General features: G+C 38.5%; 1 protein-coding gene across 1 annotated transcript; it reads left to right on the plus strand.

Annotated features, from left to right (window-relative positions):
• Positions 1-35: 35 nt before the first annotated feature.
• On the plus strand, positions 36-27,572 carry LOC146469208 (general transcription and DNA repair factor IIH helicase/translocase subunit XPB-like). The gene is made up of 39 exons (XM_085123585.1): positions 36-198; positions 746-780; positions 3,241-3,286; positions 4,745-4,797; positions 4,939-5,013; positions 5,480-5,560; positions 6,435-6,469; positions 7,029-7,074; positions 7,200-7,274; positions 8,558-8,632; positions 10,251-10,382; positions 10,761-10,811; positions 11,820-11,903; positions 12,347-12,402; positions 12,861-12,932; positions 13,912-13,951; positions 14,881-14,947; positions 15,074-15,148; positions 16,231-16,259; positions 16,984-17,056; positions 17,745-17,815; positions 18,534-18,582; positions 19,092-19,136; positions 19,259-19,323; positions 19,995-20,087; positions 20,179-20,244; positions 20,786-20,827; positions 21,595-21,617; positions 21,735-21,806; positions 21,928-22,024; positions 22,716-22,763; positions 22,860-22,889; positions 23,465-23,504; positions 23,989-24,038; positions 24,885-24,953; positions 25,054-25,083; positions 25,206-25,256; positions 26,090-26,164; positions 27,199-27,572. Exons 1-39 carry the CDS (start codon positions 168-170, stop codon positions 27,331-27,333), a joined length of 2,382 nt encoding a protein of 793 aa, XP_084979711.1. The 5' UTR covers positions 36-167; the 3' UTR covers positions 27,334-27,572.

Below are 27,572 nucleotides of genomic sequence, written 5' to 3' on the forward strand. Positions count from 1 at the left end.
TGACCATCAATAATTTCCAGACCTTCTCGTTTTCGGATGTCACGCCTGGTTGAAAAGAACTTGCCGTCTGTGCAAAATGGGTGAACGTGTTGACTTCTCGTGATTTTAAGATGTATACGAGTTGATTTTAAGTCGTGTACACCAACTCTGAGGGTTAAAAAGTCATAATGAAAGGCCAAAAACGCAAAACGGACGATCGTAAGTGATATGTTGCCTTGAATTAACATACGGTACAACTGTTTCCGACAAGACATGTATGGGATCAGTTTGAACAAGTGATTACCATTATCAAAAGATGTCCATTGGTGGTTATAAATCTGTCATATTTAGTTTCAATCAGTAACTGGCGTTTGCAAGAAACACGAGGTGGTTGGTTGTCTATAAAAAAAGAGCATGCATCGAGATCAAACTGATCAGTAATGTAGAAACAGAGATTCAAACATGCATTTTATTCGGTAGATTCGGTTGTTTATGTAGTTGCATTTCTCTTCCTTTGCAGTCTTACGTTTTTTACAGTGTGGCTCTTTCTCTGTTACTATTTGTCACTGTTTTCTGGTTTAAAATTGTTTGTGGTAAGACCACTGTGATAGTTTTAATAACAGGTTCTATTAAATAATGACACTATGAATGAATGGTCACGAGTACGGAAGAAATAAATAATTTAGGAAACTATCTTAATTTGCTGACAGGCATCCTCTTTTGACTGTAAAATCAAGTTGCTTTTATTGTACATTTTCTTTTACAGCCTCAAAATCATCAAAAAAGGCAAAGAAAAGCAAGGTATTCTGAAGTGCAGTAAATTAAATAACACTTTGTGCTTTTCCTGAAATCCAAAGTCACAAAAGTGAAAGAGATTAAATTGAAACAGGAACATGGTTGAAGTCCGACTAATATATACATTTGGACGCAAAGTATTTGCAATAACGATATGTCATTAGCAAAATGGGCAATTCCAGAAAATTTCCATACCCAACAACGGACGGCTTCCATGTTTTATCCCCCCCTTGCCTTTGGAAATTCCAAAATGCGTTACCCCCCCCATGCCCTCAGAATTCCATAATCGTGAACCCCGCCTCCCCTTTAGAATTTCCGGTTTTTTTCTGGGAAGTACATTTTCAACTTTAGCAACGCCTAATATATGAACAAACGAACATGAATTTATGCCTCCTTAGGGCTGTGATCTAGCGGCGCTAGGCGACAAGCTTTACTCTTCAGCGACAAGAAAAACCTACCGCTAGTGGCCAGGCTGTGAAATTTTCTTTTTAAGTCCGAATTTGGCTATAATAATAAAAACCATTTACGGCAGTTTTACTCCTCTTTGTTTTCTTGTGAAATTCAACTCCTTTATGAAAAGAAGGAAACTAGAACAACGCATTGGATGAAAACAAAAATTATTTCTTTTCACCCCTTGTTTTATACACGCACAAAATCTATAGAATGTCTGGGATCCCAGGACTCCTCGCATGCTTCAGTCGGCTTCAGTTTCTGAACCAAAAATTCAATTAAATTGTATTTGTGATTCCAGGCGCTATCAAGAGAAAACTTGTGGTTTCAATTACCACATTATGAATACCTGGTCTTAACTATTTCATACCCTTATAGCGAGGAAGAAGAAAACCCATTGTCAACAACATTGAAAACAACTTTATGCAAATTTATCAGTGATATGGGATGCGCGTCTTGAATGTTCGATTCCACGTGCCCGAGTCCCTCACGAGTAAACATACATCGTTGCTGTTTTGTAATTATCTACTTTATTTACGAAATGTTACTGAAAAAAGTAGCAGTCATTAACCTAAACCCTCATACAAGAGCAGCCTTCCAATCGATCGACTCTTACGCCGGAGCATGTGGACAAGATTGCGGCTTTTTCACGGAATGTAATACGATCGCTTCTGAAATTTATCTTTGCTGGGCAAGCAGTACGCTGCGCAAGATTTATAATACTTGATTATACTTGAATCTTTCGAATGAAAACTTCGGAAAAAGCATTTCCTTATTTAAAAACGTACAACGTCTACGGTAGAATTCGGCAAGGAACCAGGGAAACTTCAACGTGGCCGCTCGCTTGCCTTTGAGCAGACTTTGCTTACATCTTCAGCGTAGCGTTACAAATTTGCATAAATATTATCGAGATCATCGAATCTCAAAAGGCGATCTCACGTTTTCTTCATTTCAAATTGTAACCGTGTCTTCCTCTCAAAGATGACGGGAACACCTGTCCACTAAACCCAGTAATAAACAGTGAAGGAAGCGAAACTAAAAGATTGCGACTTTTTCGGCTGCTGTTTCACAAGCTGAGAATGGAACCACGCGCGATCGCTACCAGTACGCTGCACATAATTATGCTTGATTGTACTTTAATCTTTCGAATCAAAACTTCGAAAACAACATTTTCTTGATTAAAAAACGCGCAATAGCCCCCCCATGCCCTCAGAATTCCATAATCGTGAACCCCCCCTCCCCTTCGGAAATCCTAAAAGCCGTCCGTGGTATGGTATGGATATTTTCTGGAATCGCCCAATGCTGTTTAACTGAGTTGAATAAAAAACATAGTGGTAAAAAGTGGAACAGGATAACAAAATATTTTGAGATCCACTTTAAACATCGATTGCTGCCAGACATAAACAGCTGGGCGTAATGAGCTGGGAACTGTTGAATGTCGGATGTTTATTGATTCCCAAGCTGTTGTTTTGTGAAGGTCGACTGGAAACTGTTGACTGTTTATCAATTTCATATTTGATATTTTGTCAGCAATTAACACCTAGCAGTTAATATTTTTTTTACAGTAAGATAGTTGTCTACTGCTATGCAAGCAGCAACTAACCTTTTAAGCTCTAGCATAAAATACTGTATATTCTCCTCACTGTCCTCCATATTTTTCTTAATATGTTACTAGTTGGGAGATTTTGCCTAAAAATCAAGCCATTTCATCTTTGGTGATTATTTCCTTTATTCTTCTGACTTAAATGTTTAACCAAGCAGTGACATTGTAAAGAGAAATTAGATCTTGGTCACCACTGGGGCTTATAAAATGGTAAAGACAAAAAAACCTGTGAGTGAGTCTCTCAGACTATCCTATATATGGTACACAGAATGTATGCAAAATTACATAAGGGAGGCAAAGTGCTTTTAAGGAAATGAACTGACAACCACCTGAATGGACTTAATAAACATTGTTGCAACTGAGTATTACTGATTCATGGTAATTATGATTTCGTATTCTGTATCCCGTATTAGGTGGAGGAAGAAGATGATTTTGCTGATGAGGAATCCTTAGACGATGGTAAGTAAAATAAATACATATCAGAATATCTGGTACCAATTGTAGGCCCTCTCCTCAGAAAGAGAACTTGCACTTTTTCCCCAAGGGAACTGTACAGATATTCCTCCCACAAGGAAAGGCACCCTTGTTCCTTCCTTAGGGAAGAGACATGTGCACTGTACTTTGTCTACTTTCTTGGGTGTAGTTTTTCACGTATATAAGGGTACTACTTAGGGTTTGGGCGCATTTATTTAGTGTTTTTTTTTTAGTCATTTAGAGAAGGTAGCACTGGTTTCACCCTAGGGAAGGGTGCACTTTTTTCCTACCTATTGATAAGATTGTACTGGATTCTCTTCTAGGAAAGGCTACACTGTCTAGTTCCTTCACTCTGGAGGTTGCACTGCTTTCTGTAAAGGGTGTACATGCTCCCCTTCTTGAGAAGGGTGCACTTAATGATTGTATTCTCTCCCCTTGAGAAGCGTGTATACGACGTTCCTCTCAATTCACTAACTAAAGGAAGATTGCACTGTTTAGTTCCTTCCCTAGGAATGGTTACAATAAATATTATTTAGTTCTTCTCTCTATACTTCCTTCCCCCGTAGGGGGGTTGGGTGGGGGGGGGGGGTGGATTGGCTCCATCCCGTGGTCCAAACCTTTGGCGTTTTATATACCATTTTTGACAGAAAGAAAATCCTTTCAAAAACGTTCCATAAAAGATGGTACCCCTTTCACAAATTACCTACATTAGAAAAGCTGCATCTCTTTGATCTGGTCTGTTCCGGATATTTTCAAAGGCCCTTTTAAATACCTAAACGACAGTTTTTACCCACATGTATCCTTTTCTGTACTTCACCTCCTGAAATCCCTTCCCTTTTCTATAACTCCAGCCTCAAAAAGGTGACCCCTTTGGGCAGAGATTCCCTATACATGTAAGTCTATCATAGGGAGTATCCCCCAACCCACCCACCATGTAGGTCAGTAACAATGGATAAAAATCTTTATTGTGTGTACACAGAGGCAATAGTAGACTTGCCACAAGTCGACCTCTCGAGTCTCACAGTAGAAAAGCCGATAGGAGCAAGCTTTTTAGGCTGCAAACGGCTGAGCAAGTGACGAAGGCGCAAGAGGTCGACTTGTCTTGCTTGAAGGGTTTGCATTTGCGTTTCATGCCAAAATGGCGAGTGGCGTAACTCGCATCTGGAAGAAGAGCATCAGTTATTGCTTTCGCAATCGACCCCATGTTGGAATTTCAACCGCAAGTCACATTTCGTTTCTCATAATTACTTCTGAATGACAACTTTATCACCGAGGGTCTCAAGGATCTACTCTGATTGGTTTAAGCGCAGCGACTTGTTTTTGGGTCGCTAAAATTGGCGCCAATCAAGTATTAAAAGTCCTTCATCCTGTGCCATATTAAATAGGAGGAAGGACTTTTTCTTAAGTCTGAGGCAATAGTGAGAGTTTATTTTGTGATTATAGCGGAGATTGCTCCCAAGTCATCTTCGGCAGCTGTGGATGATGATGCAAATGAAGTAAGTTGAATATAGTTTTATTGCGTTGAATATTCAAACCCAACCTGTAACTCATATTATTTTATTTTTTAAGTTGAATTGTGTATGACTGTGTGAAATTGAAAATTGTTTAATTGTTAATTTAGTTATTTTAAACTACAGGATGAGTTTGGAGCAAAAGACTATCGTAAACTGATAGAACTCAAAACTGACCATGCATCCAGACCTCTCTGGGTGGTAAGTTGTGATAAAATGCTATTAATACTTTTAATCATTTTCAATAACTTTTAGGATTCATAAAGATAATGAATTTTATTCAGCACACTAACAATACCACACAGTCACAGACAAAACTTGCTCATATTCGACTAGCCTATTTACATCTGTTATAATAAAAAGAGGAGAGATTTCCATGCCAAAAAGAATCTTCATTCTTGTAACGGTAAAGATGATATCTAGTCAGAAATATACTACTTTGCTGTAAGTTGTTTTAATTTCAAGATGGCTACTGACACACTGAAGGAGAAATATGTAGGACTAAGGCTTTGATTTTATTACTAGAACAAGCATACATGTACGTTCCTGCACAGAATTTTCCAGTATGTGTTAATATTCAATGGTAAAAAAAAAGTAGTGTAGGGGTGAAAAGGATGCTCACAAAAGTAAACAAACTTTTACATGGTGAATATTTATTGTTCCTTAGGCTCCTGATGGACACATTTTCTTGGAGTCTTTCTCTCCTGTGTATAAACATGCTCATGATTTCCTCATTGCAATTTCTGAGGTAGGTTTTACATCACAAAATGTATTCACGACAGTTGCCTTTGCTATCACATTTAATAGCACTTTTGTTATTTAAACAGATAAAAATCATTTTAAGCATCTCTTTATAGTTGGTTTAGTTTTTAAGCTAAAGTCGAGCTTCTTGGGGGAATTCAAGCCCTTAAATCACAACATAAATTTGGAACTACATTATAAATTAATTTCTAACACAATAGCTATAGTCTGTATGCATGCCATCTTAGAATAAATTTAGAGAAATTTGGATCCTGAGGCCAAATTATTACTCGCACCTGTCTTCTACCACACCCTTCAATTATTGAGTAAAAATTTGGTATGTGTAAACTTCAGCTACAGGTTGTTGTACTTACAGTTTTTCTAGAGAATTCATTACTTTTTATAAATATCCCAAGTAAATATAAATTGAATCACAGAGTATTGAGGGCCTTGCTGCCAATCTTTCTGACAAACTACAAAATTCAGAAAAGTGAAAATCATCACCTGGAGATGTTTATTCTTAACCTTGGATGAATAGCGGTACATGAAGCCCATAGTAAGAGTGCTGAGGAGACTTGCAGGTGGATGTTAATTTCCATGATCCTCCCTCCAAATACCAAAAAAAAAAATTCAAAAGAAAAAAACGTAAATTGTTACATAATCACTTTGCCATTCTATGTAGCAAGTAAACTGTATTCAGAAGCAAAGAATTATACAACTTTAGAACGAAATCTTCTTTCCCAAAGGGAGTTGAATGCATGACCTTACATATTAAACACCCTCAGATTCTCTAATTGATTTTTTAATTAGAGTTATGAAAGTGGGAATTATGAGTCGCTCAGCTAAATTTAAATGTGTATTATAAATTGCTTTTTCCACAGCCTGTTTGCCGACCAGAGCATATCCATGAGTACAGGTAAGAAACTTTTTGTACTTTAGTTAATGATCAATTAAAAATTAACAATTTGAAGTTAATGATTGACTTTTATAAATAATACACTGTAATTATATCAACAGCTCCTTGATTTGAGCAAGTATATGCACTCTGATTGGCTCCTTGCTATATGTGTACAATACATAATTTAGTATGAGAAGAGATGTCACGTAAAATACTAAGTAGTGGAAAGATAATTTGTTTACTGAAAGGGTAATTCTTCAAATTTAGTCCTTAAGATGGGTGACACAGTTTTGTGAGTACTTGCTTAGCTCCCACCTATTTGACCTGGGTTAGTTTCCCAGACTCCTGATCATATCTGGGTTGATCGCAAGTTTGAACAAAATTTGCAAATGGGTTCTTGTCTTTTGCTCCAAGAGGATTTTCTCCGGGTACTCTAGTTTCCACTTTCTCAAAAACCAACATTTCCAAATCCCAATTCAATCTGAAGAGTGTCCCCAATTAGTGCTCTGTGCTCAATATAATAAATTATGATAACAATCTAATATATGTTTGCAATATATTTTCTGTTGCATTTCAGGCTGACTGCATATTCTCTGTATGCTGCTGTCTCTGTGGGACTTCAGGTGAAAAACCTTAACAAATTTTACAGTCATGACCCCTTCCTCCACAGAATGCAGGCTTTCTAGTTTAATCATTTTTGTGTGATCAGAGAAAACTTAGTTCTCAGAAATGATGCTCTCTTTTCCAGACAAGTGATATCATTGAATATTTAAGGCGTCTGAGCAAGACCACAATCCCTGATGGAATTATCCAGTTTATTAAGGTGAGTCTCATGTCTTCCTTGAGTTAATGATGGCAATAATTATTGTCTTTTCTTTCTTAAATTTTTAAAAGTAATGGTAGTTAATGAGAATGATGTATTATTCAATGAGACACAGGCATACTCAGAAAAAGGAAATCCGAGTGCTCCTATCAGGAGTCAAACCTAAGACCTTCCGATTACTAGTTGGGATGCTCTACCACTGAGCTACAGGAGGCTTGTGCGCTAAGGCCATTAAACTACGTGTAGGTGTCTTGGGACAAACATCCTGCATACTGCCTAGGATTGGAATGTCAGTGTGTGCATATGCACAATGAAATAATTACCATCCACATTTATTTCATTGTGCATATGCACACTGACATTCAAATCCTAGTAGTATGCAGGATGTTTGTCCCATGAACCTAGTTTAATGGCTTTAGCTTCCACGAGTCTCCCCTAGCTCAGTGGTAGAGCATCCACAGTCTCGTGAATGGGACTCTCGTGTGAAAGGGGCAGGGAGGCTGGTCAGAAATTTTAAATTAAACCCTTAAAGGAGACCAATCTGGGCATGGCTCAAGCTTTTTATGAGCCCTAATTAAGAGACCATTTTCAAATACAATATATATTTTTTTATACAATGAGATTGAGTGAGTGAGTGCATATATCCTTACAAAAGTAATACAACAAAAGTAGGTACACAAATTATATTACATGCAACATTACCACATGCCACCTTTTTGGTGAAGTAACATGCAAGTTATAAAGTTATATACAGATGTACAGTGTAAGTTGTGGTGTTGTCACTTTGAATTAGTATTTTTTTTTTTTTTTATTTAACAAGCTTTATTTAAATACGCAAATACACTAATACACTTTATAGGTTGCTTACACTTGTATAAATTACTTACACTTGAACAGTATCTGAATTTTACAAAGTACTTTTCTGTTAAGTTAAAAGAGAAAAAAAAAGACAACTAAGTAATAGAGAAAAAGAAAAGAAGAGACCAAAAAAAAATATTAAGATAACAAAAGAAGTTAAACGAAAAAACTACAAAATCGAGCCTCTGCATTAGCTTACATATGTGAGTTACGAAAAAAAATGCATCGCATCATTCATTTTGATTGAGAGCAGAAATTCCATTTAAGCACATTTTTCTAATTTCCATTGAATAGTAAGTTTGTTGACAAACTTTTAATTAGTATGATGTACTCTATAATTTGTCAATTAGATCAAGTCTGCAATAATTGTGGCATGTTTTTTCACCCTTTGTTTCAGTTTTAATAATTCTGGTTTTAATTTTCAGATTTGCACTCTAAGTTATGGGAAAGTTAAACTGGTATTAAAACACAACAGATATTTTGTGGAGAGTAGCTTTCCAGTAAGTTTATCTACTGTAAACGACTGATTTCTATGTCATGTAGTTTCTTGGTTTATTGTTTGACCAAATTTAATTTTTTTATGTTATTAATAAGGAAATGTGGCGCTTATTTAAGTTCAACATTTTTTTCAACAAATTGTTTTATTTTTGTTTTTTTGACACTGACTCAATTACTTTGTTAGGTGTTTAAATACCAGTAGTTCAGTCATGACAACTTGTTGAATGGCAGACAGTTATCAGTTACTCAGTAATCCAGCAAAAGGCACATGGATCAACATTTTTTCAATTACTTATTTATAATTATTTTTTAACAGTGTATTATGCCTTGTTGAATGTTAAAATAGGCCTGTCAACAACTTGTTGAATGGCAGACAAAAACAGACAAGCAAAATAATATTTTTCTTTGCATCAGTTAGCAAAAGACGTGTTAAATGATGTACACTAGCTATGTGCATTTATTTATTTATTCAAGTCATATTTCACCAGACATATATGTACATCTAATTAGCTAAAACTGGGTTAAGTGGAGACCTGTCTCACAGTAAAGTAATAGCAAATTATGTAATGTTTAAAACACAAGCAGCATTGTTTTATCGGGATTTAAAACCATGAGGTGCAGCCAAGTGGTTTTAGACCCAATAAAACATGTGCTGCGAGTTTTTTGAACGGCTTCAAAAACATTCCTTGAAAAGCGTGTCAAGAGAGTTCATAATCAGGAGCATTCTAATCAGGAGGAGGTTTTATCAGATATAAAACCACTGCCCGTGATGTTTTATCGACCATTTGATAGGTCAATGGGCTTATGAATTATTAATGAGTTTTTCATAATGACAACAATACACACAAGCTAGTCAAGAGTGGTTTTCAATAAATTGATTGTCAAAAGTTATTGCAGCTTTAATTTTACTGTGCTACACTCTTTACTTGGTTGACAAACGCAAACTCTCGCCAATTTGTCAACCAATGAGAATAAAAAAGGTAAACCTGCCTTTTTGCATGCATTTTCCTGTGCTTGATGCCGTCTACATTTATTTGTTGTGAATTCTGATTCAGGTTCAATAATACATTGTTTCTGTTTTTACTTTGTTTGTTGGTTTTACTTTCTTAATTATCATTAGCGCCCGACTATATCAAGGACTTTTTACACAAGAAGAATAACCCAACTTATCGCCTGCGTTCAAATGACCATAGCCTCCTTGTCATCACAGATCTAACCACAAGTCATTTCAATTGGTGATCGTGCCTTTGCACACTTGGCCCCTTTTCTCTGGAACATTTATCTCCCTTGTGAAAATTATACGACAATTAGTCCAACTCTGACTGTTTTTAAATCAAAGTTGAAGACCTACTTTTTTAAATTAGCATTTGATCTCTCTTAATCATATTATGTTTTTATTTTTTTGGTTATTCTATTTTTATACATGCCTACATTGTAAAATGTTTTTATTAGAATATGTTATAATTTTAGCGCTATATAAATCTAATTTATGAAAATACATAATTATAATTATTTGTTTACCAATTTATGATACAAAGTGTCATGACCAGTCAGTAGTATTTGGGTAATCTAATGAGCTCATAACTGCAGTAATTGTGATGTTATCTCATTTATTCATAGGAAGTACTGCAGCACCTTCTGCGAGATCCTGAGATTGAGAAGTGCCGCAAGCGAACGGATGAGGACGATGAACTTGGTTCTGGGGAGGATCAACTTGTTAAGTCCACTGTGGGTGGAAAGTCATCATTAAAGGTGGGGAAAACGCTACAGAAGGCAATTATATGTTTCAATTAAAACTATTTTGAACGTGGTCTAAAACAGTAAAATTGATCATTAAATTGACATATGTACATTGTAGGAAGATTTTAAAGCTGTTCAAGTAAACTTACTTTCTACACTTCACTTAATAGCAATTAAAACGAGTATTTTTTTGTGGGAGGGGGAGGGGGTGAGATCTTGCTACACATAAAAATGTACTAGATACAAACAGTTGGAATTTTTGCACACAGAGTGACCAAGAGCCACGTGGAGGTTGAAGAGTTGTTAGCAGAATGGAGAATTTTCTGGACTGGTATATTTTAGTTGTTTTATTCTTGGTTTTTTTATAATTTTAAATTCTTTTTCATCTAGTTGAACAAGCCACAAGAATCCAATGGAGATTCTTCCCAATCAACAGAACAGGTATGATAAAATGTTAACTTGTCACAAGGTACTTTAACCCATTGATCACAAGTTAAGAGAAAGCAAATTTATTAGTCCTCATCCTCAAATACTGACCAGTTTCTAATTTGTCCTAATTAGCAAGGGTTATTGGAATCCAGAAAGAAAAGTGGGGTTAACCATGCATTTTTCAGAGATAATTAGTACGCAAAAATAATTCTAAAAAGTTTTAAAAAAGCAACCATGTGTAGAATTATTTTTCCAAATTGAAGCTAAATTACCTTTGAAAATGCGAGGTTATCCCTGGTGTTCTTTTTGGATTCCAATAACCCTTGCCAAGATCTGTTTTCCCTGCATAATCGTAAACCAGGCAAAAAAAATCTTTGTTTAACTAGGCACATTATCCTTAAGAGAGCAGAGTTTCTCAGACCATCCCAGGATGTGCAGAATGCATGAACAGTAGCAAAAGGAGGTACAAGGCACAATACTTAAACAAACTCTCCCAAGTATTAAGCCCCGTCTACACGAGCAATTTTTATGTGGCAACTGTATGTGGCAATTTTTATTTGCCCGTGTAGATGGCTCGACAGATATTTGTTGTTAATTTGCGTCAGTAATAATTTCGCACAGCGGAGATGACCATTGAAAGGCAAAAAGCAAGATGGCGAAAGTCTGGATGCGCAAATGTTAGGGACTGTAGGGACTTGGTTCTACAGATGACGTTGAAAATGTGGCATCTCGTCTACAGTACACGGACAATTTTTTTTATGTGGCAATTTTTATTTGCCACATAAAAACTAACACGCCAACCTTTTCAGCAAGTGCAGTTGTCACATAAAAAATGGTCATTTCTCATCATCTACACGGGCAAATAAAAACTGCCACATAAAAATTGCTCGTGTAGACGGGGCTTTATACACTAAGAAATATACCAGAAACAGCCAGCAGAATGTGTGTGTTGATGGGCTCAAAGGGTTGAGAGGATAAGGGAATCACTGCCATGCAGCCAATATTTGATTTTACACACAGGATCAATCGTCAGAAGGAACAGCAATTCCCACGGATATTTCCGATTACATTGAGAGAATTGATCAGGATGAGGATGAAGAAGAGGTCTGTAAAATTTTAAAAAATAAATGGGCAATTTTTTTTTATTTCATAAATTTGTTCATTGCTCATGGTACATCCATCATTGCTAGTTTCTCTGTAGCTGATGATCAGATCAGTTGTTAGATTCAAAAACTGTAATCAAAGAGATGTCACTTTACAGAGGAACACCTAATAACTTTTGTGAGAACAAAAGACTCTAAGTTATTGAACATTTCCATTCTTGAGAGTTGAATCACAGCCTCTAGTTATAAGCTAGAGTAAAGTGAAGGAAACTTTGGTAATTTTTCAAGTGAATTCAGATATAAATTTATCAAGATTTTACTCTTAGACTAATCACTGTCATTTCTGCCAACAAATATTCATTTTGGATTGGTAAAGCTACAGTGCATCCTTTTGTCTCTGTATGTTCACTGTTAGTTGTTGCGTCTTTTATTTTTATTTTTCAGAGCCAAACATATTCTTTTGAAGTTGCCCAGGAGCACATTGAAATTTTACAAAGGAAGTAAGTTTGGATGACGAATCTCCACCCCACCCCACCCCAGTGTAGCACGCTATTATAAAGGTACTTCATTCAGATGAAACCATGCTAAAACCACTCGGCTGTGCCTCGTGGTTTTAAATCCCGATAAAACACTGCTGCTTTTGTTTTAAACATTACATATACTGGCCCCGAGATACTTACAACGACTTTTTACTCAACGCCACGCGAAATATGATTTGAGAAATCTACAGGGCAAACTTGCTCTGCCCAAGCCGCATACGAATGATCTGAAACGAAGTTTTTGTTATAGCGAGGCCTGTTTATGGAATAATTTGACCCAAGAATTAAAGGATACCAGCAGGTTTCTGACTTATCGGATTCTCACACGGCAATCTTGTAAAAAAGTTGTCAGTGAAGCATTTTTTTTTTATGTACTCATTTAGTTTGTAGAGAAGTTAAACCTCTTTTCGTTATTGTAGGTGTATTGAACTGGACTATCCTTTACTGGCCGAATATGATTTCAAAAATGACACAGTCAATCCTGACCTGAAGTAAGTTCATTAAATTGCATGTCTTGCTTGCGTTCAGGCTCTGTTTATATCAGTACATGATACAGGGATTAGAAGAGATTAGACTGTAGAACACAACAGTTTCTAGTTAGAACATTAAAGGGAGGGGTTCACGGTTCTGCGCATGTTCAAGAATCAAAATACTTTTTCGCCTTTGCTCGCTATGACCTAAGCCTGTTTAATTTAATTCGTTGTTTATGAACCGTTCGGAAGGCAATGGGTAACTTGGGTGGTAATTTTTTCATCTGATTGCATTATTTCGCATGCAAATAACTGAACACACATCAACCATGGAATAAATCATACGGGTCAACGCTAAATTCAATATCGACAATATCAGTACAATCCACTAGCATTTTCTGTGAATTTTGGTCATTAGTCATTTTGCTTGGACTAATTATAGAATGTGATTAGTGAAGTACATGTGAGTGGGATTTTTAAGGCCATAAAGTTGATAAGAAAGAGAAAAAAGCATTTAGATTCAAGCACATGCGCTGAAATGTGAACTCCTCCCTTTGAGAACGGTACCTACTAATAAAGAAGTATTTTTGTGTGGCTTATGCCTATGCAGGGAAAGCAGATCTTAGCAAGGGCTATTGAAACCCAAAAAGAAAATGGGGGTAACTATGCATTATTTAGAGATAATTAAGCAACAATTATTTTAAAAAACAGTAAAATACAAAGCAATGTAAGGCTTTTTTTTCCAAATCGAACCTTTATTATCTCTGAAAAATGCACGATTACCCCCAATTTTCTTTTTGGATATCAAGAGCACTTGCTAAGTTCTGCTTTCTCCGCATAGATTTAAACCGCGGAAAAATATCCCTGCATTAGAAGGCACCAATACGAAACCCGAGTATAACCCGAGATGCGCAGAACGTATGCGCAGTAACAAAAGTATGCACCGTCCTTAAGATCACCTGTTATGCATATTAACTCTTTCATTTAAATTCTCCCACAGCATGGACCTGAAGCCAACTACAGTTTTACGGCCGTATCAGGTACCATAACGTGCCTCCATAATTGTACATCCCTGGTTCTTGTATAAAAGCTGTTATGTAAGCTTCAAAATGCCACTGAAAACTTGATGTATTATAATACATAGAGCGGTTTCCAATTGAGTGTCGTAAAACCAAACCAAAGTAATCACTCTTGTTAATCACAACAGATGTAAACAACACAACGAGCCAATCAGAATTCAAAGCAAATACATGTAACTGGCGCCAAGCGCGGGAAAACGCGTGCGGCCAAAACACGATTGGTTTTGGTTTGGATTCCCATTGGTTTAGAAAGTGGCGCGAGTTTTGTTAACCAAGCACAGAGTGCAGTAATGCAAAACCAAAGCAAACGCGCAGTTGCTTTCGACACTCAACTAAAACCTGCTCTATCTTACTTGCTTAGGAAACTGATTATATTGGTCATGCCTATCCCAGCTGATATGATAAATCTTATTGAGAATCTGTGTCTAAACAGTTACAGTATGAATCAGAATTGAGTGCAGATACTGGAATGTTTTTTTTGAGAGGAAAGTGATCAGATGCGAGGTGAATAAAGCTAGTACAAATCTACAGATTATAGCCATGGCAGCAAATCTTTTTAATCGTTGGTTTTCTCACATTTTGATCTGTTGTCTGATTGGTTGTGACTGTTGTGGAACAATTGACGTGTCACGTTCAAATCAAACTATTCCCGCTTTTCGCATTAATTTTGCTCAGTGAAATGGAAAGCAAAGTGGTAACAAAACAGTCAATCCTTATTTTTCAGTTTATGAAAATAAATATTGCCCGTTCCCCCAAGTTATTCAGATGACCTTGGAAATCAAACAAAAATTTGACACCTATGGAAGAATCTTGGTATTAAACCATTTTTCTCTTTTGTCGCCCTTTTACAGCGTTTTTCTTTTTCTTTTTTTTTTCCTCTTCTTCTCTAGGAAAAGAGTCTTCGTAAGATGTTTGGTAATGGTCGTGCGAGATCTGGTGTTATTGTCCTCCCTTGTGGTAAGCTTTTTTGAAAGCACTTAAAAGGCACCTTAAAGTGTCTCCTTATACAATGTCCGTCGAAGTTTGCGAGGTCATGATTTTTTTTAAGCATAACATGGGATGCTTTTTCTGTTTTTCAAACAGGAGCGGGAAAGACCCTTGTTGGTGTGACGGCAGCTTGCACAGTGAGGAAGAGATGTCTTGTCCTGTGTACTTCAGGTGAGTGGCGATACAAGTCCCAAGTCCCAAGTCCCAAGATACAAGTAATTGGAGGCAGCGTGGTCGAGTGGTTAAACACCGGACTCGAAATCCGGAGGTCCCGGGTTCAAGTCCCGCTCTGACCGCTAGCTGGACTTGTTTCTCGGTAGCCCCGAGTTCAACTCCTCCGCCGCGCTTGTAAATAGCCAGCTGGTCTGCCTCCTGCCAGCTGGGATTTTTAGCCATGTTATTTTCAATTCAAATTATTGGTTTGTAAAGTTTAATGCTCGGCCCCACTAGCACTTGTGCTATAAACACTGCCGAGGGTAAACAAAGGTTATTTATTTTATTTATTTTAAGTCTGTAGTCTTTTTGGGACAAATCCGACTCTTTGTATTCCGGTTCAGGAATGATAAAATATCAGTTCCCAAAATGACACAATTCTCTCAATTCCCATCAACCTGAAAACCTTTTTAAGAGAACACAGTTCCTCTTATTCTGAGTAAACTGTATCCCCGAGGGCACAATAAACGGAATGCTGTTCTGTTCATTCCGAAAACAGAAAAGCTCCCAAAAGAACTTTTCCGGGAATAATTCCAAACGAATGCGGCCTAGGAAACATTCTGTCTGGCAGTTATTTTAGGGAACCATGTTTCCAAGTTAAGCGAGGTCCTTGTAGTGGATCATTGCATAAAAACAAGAGTCTAGAGCTAGCGTTTACTTGTGCGGTACACCTAGCCTGCGTAGCTAATGGCTTCGTTGGGTTTTGGTAACCGCGGAAACGAGCGTAAGAACGAAGAACAATGAGGACGAGGGAGAGGGAAACGGTTTCTTCCTTCCACGCTCCCCAGTCGCCGCCCTTTTTCGTCTTCTCGCGGTGTTGCCGCTCGTTTTCGCGGCTCTGCCGCGGGCCACCAAACCTCAACGAAACCGCCAGCTACGCACACTACGTACGCCCAACACAAAGACTATTTACAAAGACTCATAGAGCTTGCGGTACCTGTGGAAAAATTATTCAATAAAATGCCCTGTAGCGCTTCACAAATAAGCTTATACAATTGTTGGAAAATTCCTAAAAATCCTAAATTTTTGCATCATTTTAGGTGTTGCAGTGGAGCAATGGAAAAGTCAGGTAAGTTTCGGAAGCTGAAATCTTTGCCTATCGTAAAAATGAGCTGAGATTTTGTTAAGTTGACGTCCCACTCCGTGAAGTACGAATCATTAAATTTTAATTATAATATACCCAGTAAATTCGTGTAATCAAATTTAATTGTTTACTTCATATTCCCATTGTGCACGCTGGTAACATCAGCAAACAAATGCCTCGAGAAAACAATTTTTTCCGCGAGTGTCTTCGACATTTTGCATTAAAACACGGGGGGAAAACTTCAAACGAGACGTGATCGTTGAAGCGTAGCGAAACGTTTTTTCTGAAACAAAATTAACAACGCATTGAATTGTAGCAGAGAGAATTTCTCTTTGTGCAACATTAAACTACCGCGTTAAAATTGTTATAAAACAGTTGGTTCATCGATCAGCTGTGCGTTCATCTAGATATGAAGCACTTGGGAAGTTTGGAGAGCACTTAAGAAGCTAGAGTTGCTCTCAGCGTAGATCTTACGCCGCATCTTTCGTGCTCTCCAAACTTCCCGCGCGCTTCATATCTCGATGAACGCACGCTGACGCATGGACCAATTGCTAATTAACCTATCACTCCTCTGAGATATATAAGCGCGTTAATACTGCACTCATTGTAACCGACGATGGCATTTGAACATGCTGAAACTCTTTTTTTGCAAACCAAAAGGCGTCGTTTTCTGTTTACAATTGAACTCAGTTGGATGTTTCATTTTCAGTTCAAGATGTGGTCCACCATTGATGATCGCACAATCTGTCGTTTCACCTCGGACGCCAAAGACAAACCAGTCAGTGAGTATTGTGAGAGAGCGTTCCTAACTAAAACATTAAATACGAAGTACAGCGGCTACCCCCCGTGCGTTATTCGTCGAGGGGAGCAGGGATGGCGCAGTGGTAAGAGCACTCGCCTCCCACGAATGTGGCCCGGGTTCGATTCCCGGACTCAGTTTGAGTTTGTTGTTGGTTCTCGTCCTTGCTCCGAGAGGTTTTTCTCCGGGTACTCCGGTTTTCCCCTCTCCTCAAAAACCAACATTTCCAAATTCCAATTCGATCTGGATTATTACTTAAAAGCACTTTATTATGGGCCTTTGGCTCGGGAGATGGTCCCTGTGTTATTGACATTAAATAAATTACTTTACTTTCCTTGACTGATTCATCACTTTTCTAGTGTCTACCAGGAAATAGCTGCGTTAAATTCTTCGTTTCACTTTTTTTGCTTTAACATGGCTTACACCTCTGTACATTTTACATTTCCGTATCCCAGACGAATTTTCTTCAGGGATGGCACGATTGGTTTGGCATCGTTAGCAGGATTTGGCTTTTCTTTAGGGTTGTGCTTGATTGATAATGGTTTACTTTCTTCCGCGAGCATTCCTGGAAGAAGTTCTTTAGGAAGTATTTCGCTTGGTCCAAACATCCAGAAATTCCACGTTTATACAGACCACCTTCGTCTCAGTATCTTTCTTTTTATGACCAACAGATTGCAATATCGCCATTTCAACGTATTCTATGGTGTCATTCACTGGCAAACGATCCTGGGAAGCTGGCGAGGTGAGTGTGACAATAGTCTACCTAAAGTAGTAAAGTCGCACAAGAGCCTAAGTGGCCCACACGGCCGGAGCTTAGCCCGGTTTCTGTAGCATGAAGCAACTAGGAGTATTGCCACTCCCCCCTGGATGGAATGCTAGTCCATCGCAGGGCTACCCCCAGCAGTATGTCGTCAGTACCCATTTATACACCTGGGTGAAGAGAGACAATAGAGAGATTCACCATCGCGTTTACGGCAAACGGCAAACGCCAGGCTGAAATTTTCTCTTTGATGAGAAACAATGAAGCTTTTTTTGTTTTAAGCTTATCTCCACCCAGTTGGCGACAGCTATCGAGCAAACACGAAAAAGAGAGAAGTGAGTACGAGAAACATAAGTTTATGCATTTTAGAACAAACAGCGGCTTGACGTTTCCCGTTTGGCGTTAGCCGTAAACGCGAAGCTGAATCTCTCTGATGTGGAGCAAAGTTTCTTGTCTAAGGAAACAACACAGCGACGAAGAGACCAACCTGGCCTCGAACCAACGACCCTCAGATCCTCCGACCGTCCGATCGTAAGTCCGACGCGCTAACCACTACACCACCGCGCCTCCACAATAGTCAACTTAGCAGCTGTTATTTACGATAGGACGTTAAACATTAACACACAACGCTTCTCGGGTGAATCATTTCTCTGTAGATAATGTGAAGTTACAAAGTCATGATCTTTGTCTTTCTTTTTAGGTGATGAATTTTATGCAGACACAGGAATGGGGTTTAATGATATTAGATGGTAAGGCCTTTAAAAGGTAATACACGTCAAACACAATGAAAACAACGTTTTATATAACATTTGTTAACTTTGTGTACAGCATAGTTAGAAGAGGGAGGCTACTAACTCTACTAACTATGGTGTACAGTTCATGCACAAAAGCGCTCACAAAACCACATACCTGATTAAAAAAACTGCAGCGATAAAATCGTGTGACAAAGGAAAACATGGTAAAGAAACGGACTAATAAAACGTTAACGCCAAGATCGTACAGTCAGTATTGCAGGTCATTAGAATTCAATTCTCTTCCTCATGCCCACAATTCAACCGTTGTGCACCGCTCCTCAACTCTCTGTGACGCACACAGCATCATAAACATTGAAAATTTAGCCTTCCACGCATTCGCTCTTTGGGCTCGTCACGCATTTCTTCCCCTTCCTTCGTGGGGTAGGAATGCGTGACGAGCCCAAAGAGCGTCTGCGTAGAAGGCTACTTCTTTTACGATTGACTTTTTGTTGTTGTTGTCTTAGAGGTTCACACAATACCAGCCAAGCAGTTTAGAAGAGTATTAACAGGTAATGAAATATATAAACTAATTGAGCACGGGAAAGACAAATGTTTGCTATGATATAGCTCCACCCATGTTCACACCATAGCTCACACCATGTTCCTCTTCTGGTTGTTTGTGTCACAATAGTTGTTCAAGCGCATTGCAAGCTCGGACTCACAGCAACACTGGTCCGAGAAGATGACAAGATTCAGGTTTGTTTGATCAATTACTCTGGCCAATCACAGTAGAGTCGACTCCCGATAACTCGAACCTTCAAGGGAAATTGAAAAAAGTTCGAGTTATCGAGGGTAAAATTATATAGGAGATGACCTGAAGGGAAAGGAAAATTGGTTCGAGTTAGCGGGAGGTTCGAGTTATCGGGAGTCGACTGTAGTTGTAAATGGTAGAATGAACCAATCAGAATTCGAAACAAATACAATGTAACCGGCGCCAAGCGCGGGAAAACACAGCCTAGGGAAGACACGTGCGAGCAAGCCACGATTGGCTTTGGATTTGCTTCTCATTGGTCGAGAAAGTTGCACGAGTTTTGCTAACCAATTCCAGCAGTTGTAAACAGCAGAATAAACCAATCAGAATTCGAAGCAAATGCATGTAAATAGCGCCAAGCGCGGGAAAATGCGTGTGGGCGGGTCACGGTTGGCTTTGGGTTTCCTTGTCATGGTTTGAGAAAGTGGCGCGAGTTTTGCTGAACAATCACAAAGCATAGTAGAAGAAAACCAAAGCAAACGCGAAGAAGTCTGACCTACACTAAAATTCGCAGTAGGAATATTGAAAACATAAAATTGAAAAAAAAAAAATCGAGAATGTTACATTTTGTAGTGTGTAATTTTGCAACACATTTATTATCATTTCTGTTTTGCAGGACTTAAATTTCCTCATTGGACCCAAGCTTTATGAAGCTAACTGGATGGAACTACAAAACAATGGATTTATTGCACGAGTCCAATGCGCAGAGGTATGTTCCTTTTCTAACTTATACTTCTCCGTGTATCTATATTCTTAAGAAATGAAGCCTCATGCCACAACTTTTGTATTTTTGTTTGTAGGTTTGGTGCCCAATGACGCCTGAATTTTACAGAGAATATCTCAACATCAGAACTCGAAAGAGGAAGGTATTACAGTGCTAGTTTAATAAATAAGATAGCCATTGTTGATAAGATCAAAATTGTTTCATTACACTTTTTACAATAACTGTCCAAATGCCCGCGCGCTGATTGCCTTGTAGTTATTGTCTCAAGAGTACAGACAATAAAAATGATGTCAGATGTAAAATGGAAAATGAGGCGAATTCCGTTCGTACTTTTCCATGTTACAAATCGACGGCAGTTCTTTATGGTCTGTACTCTTATAGACCACACAATGATGCCAAAAAACGTTCCAAACTTAAGTGGAACTACAACTAACAAGCCGCAGGCGAGTGGTTTCACTGCCACGTTTTGAGCATTTTATGGCATTTTATGGTCTATAAGAGTACAGACCACAGAAAACTGCCGTCGATTTGTTAATTGGAGTTACCATATTTACTTATAGGTCATTCTTCAGTCAGTTTGATTTTGTGTTTATCGCTTTAATAATTTATAGCTATTTGTTTTACGGCAGTATCCTTATTGGTTTACATTGACTTTATCGTATACTATTTTTGACTTTTTACAGTTGTTGTATGTCATGAACCCCAACAAGTTCCGTTCTTGTGAGGTGAGATAAAGCCTTTATTCCGTCAGCATAGGCGTAAAAGTGTAAAGATTAGCACGCCACCTTTTGACCAGAAAGCCGGTGGCTCTAGCCGATTCTCTGCAGACGCCTTGTTTTCTTAGATAGATTTGAAATACTTGGCATTTTTTCTCTGTGTTTACGTATGCGTTTAAATGGCTTACAGCCGGCAAACGTACCAAAATGCTGGAGGGGTTAGCAGTACTCCTAGATTACGAGCAGTTCCTTGTTTTTCTGAGGGATAGTAAAGCGAGTGAACCTCACGCGCGCGCGCGAAAATTGCTTCCCGCGAGGCGCGTCACGTCTCCTCGCAGGAGGCAATTTTCGCGCGCGCGCGCGAGGTCCACTCGCTACCATCCGAAAGAAAAGTAAGGAATGCTAGTGGTCTATTATAGTCTTTTTCAATTAGCGCCACGGAATTCCGGTTAATTTCCGGTAGTTGTGAGCCTCTAGTCTTGTACAGACTTAACGTTTAATCTGACCCCACAACCATACCCATGGTGGGCATCGTACTATTATGGCTTGCTCCCAACTATTCCCACACTAAATTTACCTTAAGGAAGTACTTGGCAATCAAATTTATAAGAGTCATCTAAGACTTAGTCGATGCCAGGCTTGAAATGATACGTCGTGTCCTAGAAGAGAAGGGGCGGACATGATTTCTAACTAAGGTGTAATTGGCAAAGACGTGAAGCGCCATTTTATCTAGCTCCTGTGCGCAGTCGGTAATCTTTTCTTTTATCTCTCCACAGTTTTTGATTCGTTATCATGAAAGGTAAGATAAAACAGAGAGAAGGAAGTTAAAGGTATTTTGTTGTTAATAAATCTTTTCACAAAACGTAAGTTCAGTAGATTTGCATTGTTTAACGGTCTTAATTCTATTTCCTTTTAGGCGCAATGACAAAGTCATCGTGTTCTCTGACAATGTGTTTGCACTGAAAAAATACGCTGAGAAACTAAAGAAGTAAGTTAGATTTATGAATGAACGTAGTGAAGGTTTTTAGACTTCTTTGATTGCTTGTAAATTCCAAATGTATCTGCACTTACTCGTATCTCTTAAATTTAGTAATCGTTGTTATTTTCAGACCTTTTATCTACGGTCCGACATCACAAGGTGAACGAATGCAGATTTTACAGAACTTTCAGCACAATCCCCTCGTCAACACAGTTTTTATTTCCAAGGTCAGCTCATTAATGTAACATAATGGAACGCATTTTTTATCATTCCCACCGATAAGCTGTAGTTAGACTGCAAAACAGTTGTTTTTTCTCAGTGACATTCAGGGAAGGAGATTTGATTTGCAGAAAGAGAGGGTTCTTGCGCGCGAGCCTAGCCCCGCTTCATTCGTGTGACGGACCAGCGCAAAAAGTGCTAGCTGTTTTGGAGTCTAAGCTGTAGTCCGATGCGTTGTAGTTACGAACAGAAAACATTCTTGGAGTTTTAACAGAGTTTTGAAATTACGAGTAGAAATTCAGGAGAACGCAAAAATTTCGCGTCTGTCGGTGGCCGCAACGTCACTTTTTTAATATTATGATGCAAAAAAATACGACATATTATTATAATAATAAAAATAATAATAAAAATAATAATAATAATAATAATAATAATAATAATAATAATAATAATAGCAAAAGTAATAATATAGCAATAATAACAATAGTAATGATAATAATAATAATAATAATAATAATAATAATAATAATAATAATAATTTGTTCCACGATGACGTCATTGTCAGTTCCCCAAGTGTAAGATTCTGTTTCCCATTAAATTCTCATCGCTTGTTTGATTGACAATGTATTTATGATGTAAGGAGAAGTAAGATATTGATCACTTTTTCAATCGTAACGGCTCTGTCTCGTTTCTCTACAGGTTGGAGATAACTCTTTTGATCTTCCTGAAGCAAATGTTCTGATCCAGGTATATATCAATAAGTGCCGGCGACGTGCACCCTTTTAATCCAAACTTTATTGAAAACTTTTTGCCGAAATTACATTTGTTTTCTTTTCTTGTTAGATTTCTTCGCACGGTGGATCAAGAAGACAGGTTTGTGCGTTTATTTTCTCATCTTCACTTAGTTTTATTTTATATTGCCGCCATTTGTCATGTTCTGTCTCCAGTCGTTAATTACCAGTTCTGAAGTTCATAAAAAGACTGGGCCCTAGTTAACACTTTGTTCCAATTGTGTCATATGAAGAAATGAACCTCATCGCCAGAAAGATCACATAAGAACTAGCAAGTTTACCAAGTTTGGTTATGTTTCATTGCGTAGTAACCAGACTGTGACCTGTCAAAGGTCACCCAAATTCCATACAAATGTCTCTAATTCTGAGATGGCGTCCCCCAAATCCTTACAAAGCCTCTAATTTTTTTTCCAATTTTTGAAAGCCTTCTACATGGTTGCGATCTAACGACAGAACCTCAGACTTGGTAAACTGGCTAATTTTAATGTGATTGTTTCTTGTGATGGGCTTCAATTTCTGATTAAATGAAATTTAAAAACTCCTCCCCGCTCTCCATTTGAACTTCGTAGTGTTAAGGGGCGGGTGCTTGATACAGGACCATACAGTATAGCCGGCTGGCAATAAGTTTCATATTTTCCGTATGATCTTGTTCTCTAGGAAGCTCAGCGACTTGGAAGAATTCTCCGGGCGAAAAAAGGTAGTGTTCATTTAACGCCCGTTCTTGCCTTTAACTCTTTCAACTCCAACGTAAACAAACTTGAGACAAATAATTGATTATTAAGGAAATAAATATGTCGTTGTAATCATTCTTCAGCTTCTCATGTCCTGTTTGGTCATGCTGATATGGATAATTTATGGGAAATTTATGTTAATTTATATCTACTTTTTTCTACAGTGTGTAAGTCTTGATTATTGAGTTTACTGTATAAATCATCAAGATAACGTCATCCTTTCTTGACGTTTTGTATTCTAGTAGACTTGTTTGATCTTAAAGGGGCAGTGTCACCTATTTTAGTGTTACTTTGAATGGCCCAAAAAAGGAAATCCCTCAATATTTTCTTCCCAGTGTTCTAAGAGCAATTTCATATTAGCAGAAAGGTTTTTTGTCAAATACTCGAGCAGTTTTGAACAAAATACAGCAAAATCTTTTTAACCCACCCGATTTTTTGTCTTTTCTGTAGACATGGCTGCCGAGGAATACAACGCATTCTTTTACACACTTGTCTCCACGGTGAGTATTCGTAAGAGGACACCTTATGTCCGTCAACATACAGCTACTTGTGTGGTATATCCCCAGGGAGCGCAGAATCTTGCCGTGTCAATAGCCCATTTTACAGTTGCGTGCTTAGTGACCTGGCCTTTGATTGGAAGCGAGGCTGGGCGTGACCTTGTTTTGATACAAACCTCGCTGTTTTTCATATGTAATTGAAAACTAGTTAGCATAAGAAAAGCATGATCTACTTATGAAAAGCAGCGTGATTTGTATCAAGACAAGGTCACGCCCGGCCTCGCTTCCAATCCAAGGCCAGGTCACTAAGCACAACTGTAATATTGGAAAGGCTTTGTTTTTCTTCCAGTTATTCCACGTTATAGCGCATTGATGGCGCAAGATAACAACAAAATGGAACTGAATGGCATTTTTTGCAAATGGAACGGTGATTTCGGTTGGAAACGAAACAGTGGAGTTCCTCCAAACCTCGTCCATTTGTTTCGGAAAATTTTCGTCTGATCCGCGCGTACAATTTTCATTTCAACTGATTACGCCGAAAATTTTGTCTAAATCGAAAATGCTCCAAGCGCTCATGCTTTAGTAGGTAAAGGGCAGGAAAACAGGCCGCGCGGTTGCAGCGTGATGCATCCATGCCTCAATCCGACAACTCCACGGACCGCGCTTGGCAACAGGAGCTTTTCGCGGTGGGCGCCTGGGGACGAGTCAAGGTCTTCGTGTGTTAACTGGGAAGAAAATGCTGTTTTTTGCTATTTGTAAATAATTAGCCATTCACGAGGCTCTGATATGCTATCATTTCTCTTTTTTGCTTTGTGCCCTTCTTAATTGTCCTTGTGATCATGATTGCAGGACACTGACGAAATGTACTATTCTGCGAAACGCCAGCGGTTTTTGGTGAATCAAGGTTACAGCTTCAAGGTACGAGAACTGTGCTTCCTGTGCTGATAACTGTTTGGTCAGTAATAGAATTTAACATTATTAATGTCACAATCTTTTGTATTGGTTTTTTTTATCCTAGGTTATTACAAGACTGGCTGGAATGGAGGAGGTAATAATATTTAGTTTCTTATAATTTAAAAACATCATTTATTTAATCCAGAGGAATGATGATCCAGCGAGAACATGAGTTAGAAATCTATGTCAGAAAATGTCTTTTTCTTTGTTGTACAGGAGAACTTGGAACTTGGAGACAAAAGAAAACAACAGGAACTTCTACAACAAGTGGGTGGAGTTTTTTGTCTAGTGAAAGGATCTTACCAAGTTTATTATTTTTATTACCCACCTAGTTTATAAGTGCGACCAAGAATAACGATATAATGCCTCCTAACAATGTCACGAATCGGATATTTTGATTTCATCCATTTGCACTGCATGCCAAATCGTTCGATAAAAAAAGTCGAATAACATCCGACTAGATCACGGAGGGTCGTGGGTTCAAATCCCATCTGGAGTTCGGATTTTTTTTTCCGAGTTTCCAGTTGATGCAAAAACCTTTCATGTTGTTATTTTAAATAACATTATAAAGAGAAGAATTGTTACGAATGTTACAAAGATAAGAAGGTCACAGATGCATTGGAGAAGGAGTATAAGGAAACCATTACAACCATACAAGCCAGTCCAGCCAAGAAATGATAAACATAATCATCTAAACAATGTTCCCTTGATGCACACAAGCACATAGCCAATAGAGCTCCTGGTTGGTTCCTTTTGGGCCCTACTTGGATTTAGGGGGTGGTACAATATGTTCTCGATCGAGGAAGAGGGTGCCAACGATGAATTTAGTTTTTCGAAGATCAAGAACCAATGGTGGGAAGGACTCTTCTGAGAGCGATAATTAACTTAAAGCATTGCAAAAAGAAGTGGTCTATACAGGACCAACTTACGAATAAAACTGGCTGTTACGCTCACGGTTCCCGGTACTGGTGGCTTTCACGATGAGAGGCGTAGCGGTGTATTCACAGGCTAACATAGGACACGATCAGAATTAGATATATTAAGCTTCGATGCAGAAAAGATGTTCATGGTTGTTTTATTACGGATGCCTCCATTTTCAGGTTCTCGCTGCCAGTGACGCAGATGCTGATGAAGAGAGAGTCGCGTCTGATGCAATAAGCCGCAGCAGCTCATCGGTAAGATTGTGAACGATAAGGGAGCGTATCGTAAAGAAGGGTGGGGTCACAAGTGAGTGCGTGTATGACGAGGGAAGGGAGGGGAGGGTCACAAGTGAGTGAGTGTATGATTAAGAGGGGGAGGGTCACAAATGAGTGAGTGTATGATGAGGGAGGGAAGGGTCACGGTGAGTGAGTATATGATGAGGGAAGGGAGGGTTTCAAGTGAGTAAGTGTATGACAAGGGAGGGTAAGGACACAGATCCGTGACTGTATGATGAGGGAGGGGAGGGTCACAAGTGAGTGTTTGTATGATAATGGTATGAGTCACAGGTAAATTGATGGGTGGTAAAGAAGGGGAGAATTACAGGCGAGTCAAGGTATGCCATAGATGAGGAGAAGGGGGGGAGGGTGTTGCAGATGTATCATTTTTGTATGACAGGGGCAAGGAGATAGTCGCACTAACACATCTTCATGGTTCGGCCACCAAGGGAGGTCCGGATTATTATATGCGTGCTTAGCTCTGAACTTCAGGAAACAAACATGCATCACATTTTCGGGGCGACCTGCACCGTTTGTAACATGTCACATGATTGATCGAGAGAACAAAAGAACGAACAACAATACAATGTGTCTAGCGACGAAAAACAATAGAGCTGCAGGTTATCAGGTTCAGTGAAAATAGAGCTCAGAACAGATGCAGGTCTACTGTACATTTTCGTTGCTTTCGAGGGACTGCTTGTTTTTTTTGCGGTCGACAATGGGAGACCACAAGTCTAATTTTGTGTTTGCGTTAGGCTGCTTGTGCAAATGCATGCGGAACAAGTCGAGGTTGGCGGCCATTTTCTTTCTCTGTCGCGCAAATTTACCTCGTTTTGATGCAAGAATCTGGCCTCATTTTAGCGTGAAGATTTCACCCACGTAAGTTCCCTCTCTTCAACATACAAATTGGCCTGTTGACTGCACTTTTTAATCTGTGATTACTATTACTAGTTCTATTTTTAAACGACTTTAGTGCCACAAGGTAAAGTCTGTATTTACTTCATTTTTGTCAGACTTCACTCGTGTCTCGTCGCCAAGGTTCAATGGCGTCCATGTCGGGTGCAGATGACATGATGTATCTGGAATACAGGAGTAGCAACAAGCAAATCAAGAGCAGGCATCCGCTCTTCAAACAGTTCAGGAAATAACGAAATGCGGTCCCTCTCTGTCGTCCCAGTAAACGTTAAACGTGAATGAACGAGAGAGAAGGAAGATCTATTTCTTCTCTTGCGCCAGTTTCCTCCCAGGACAGGAACCATGTCAAATCGCTCAAACATGAATGTTTTTGAGTTCTTGGTTTATTCTTACGCCTGTTCCTAATTTGTCAGATGGATACAGTTTGTAAATTATATATCAGAATTTAAATTTAAAGAAAAATTATCAGTTA

Source organism: Pavona decussata, unplaced genomic scaffold, assembly GCF_977016875.1.
Source record: "Pavona decussata unplaced genomic scaffold, jaPavDecu1.1 SCAFFOLD_126, whole genome shotgun sequence".
Classification (NCBI taxonomy): Eukaryota; Metazoa; Cnidaria; class Anthozoa; order Scleractinia; family Agariciidae; genus Pavona; species Pavona decussata.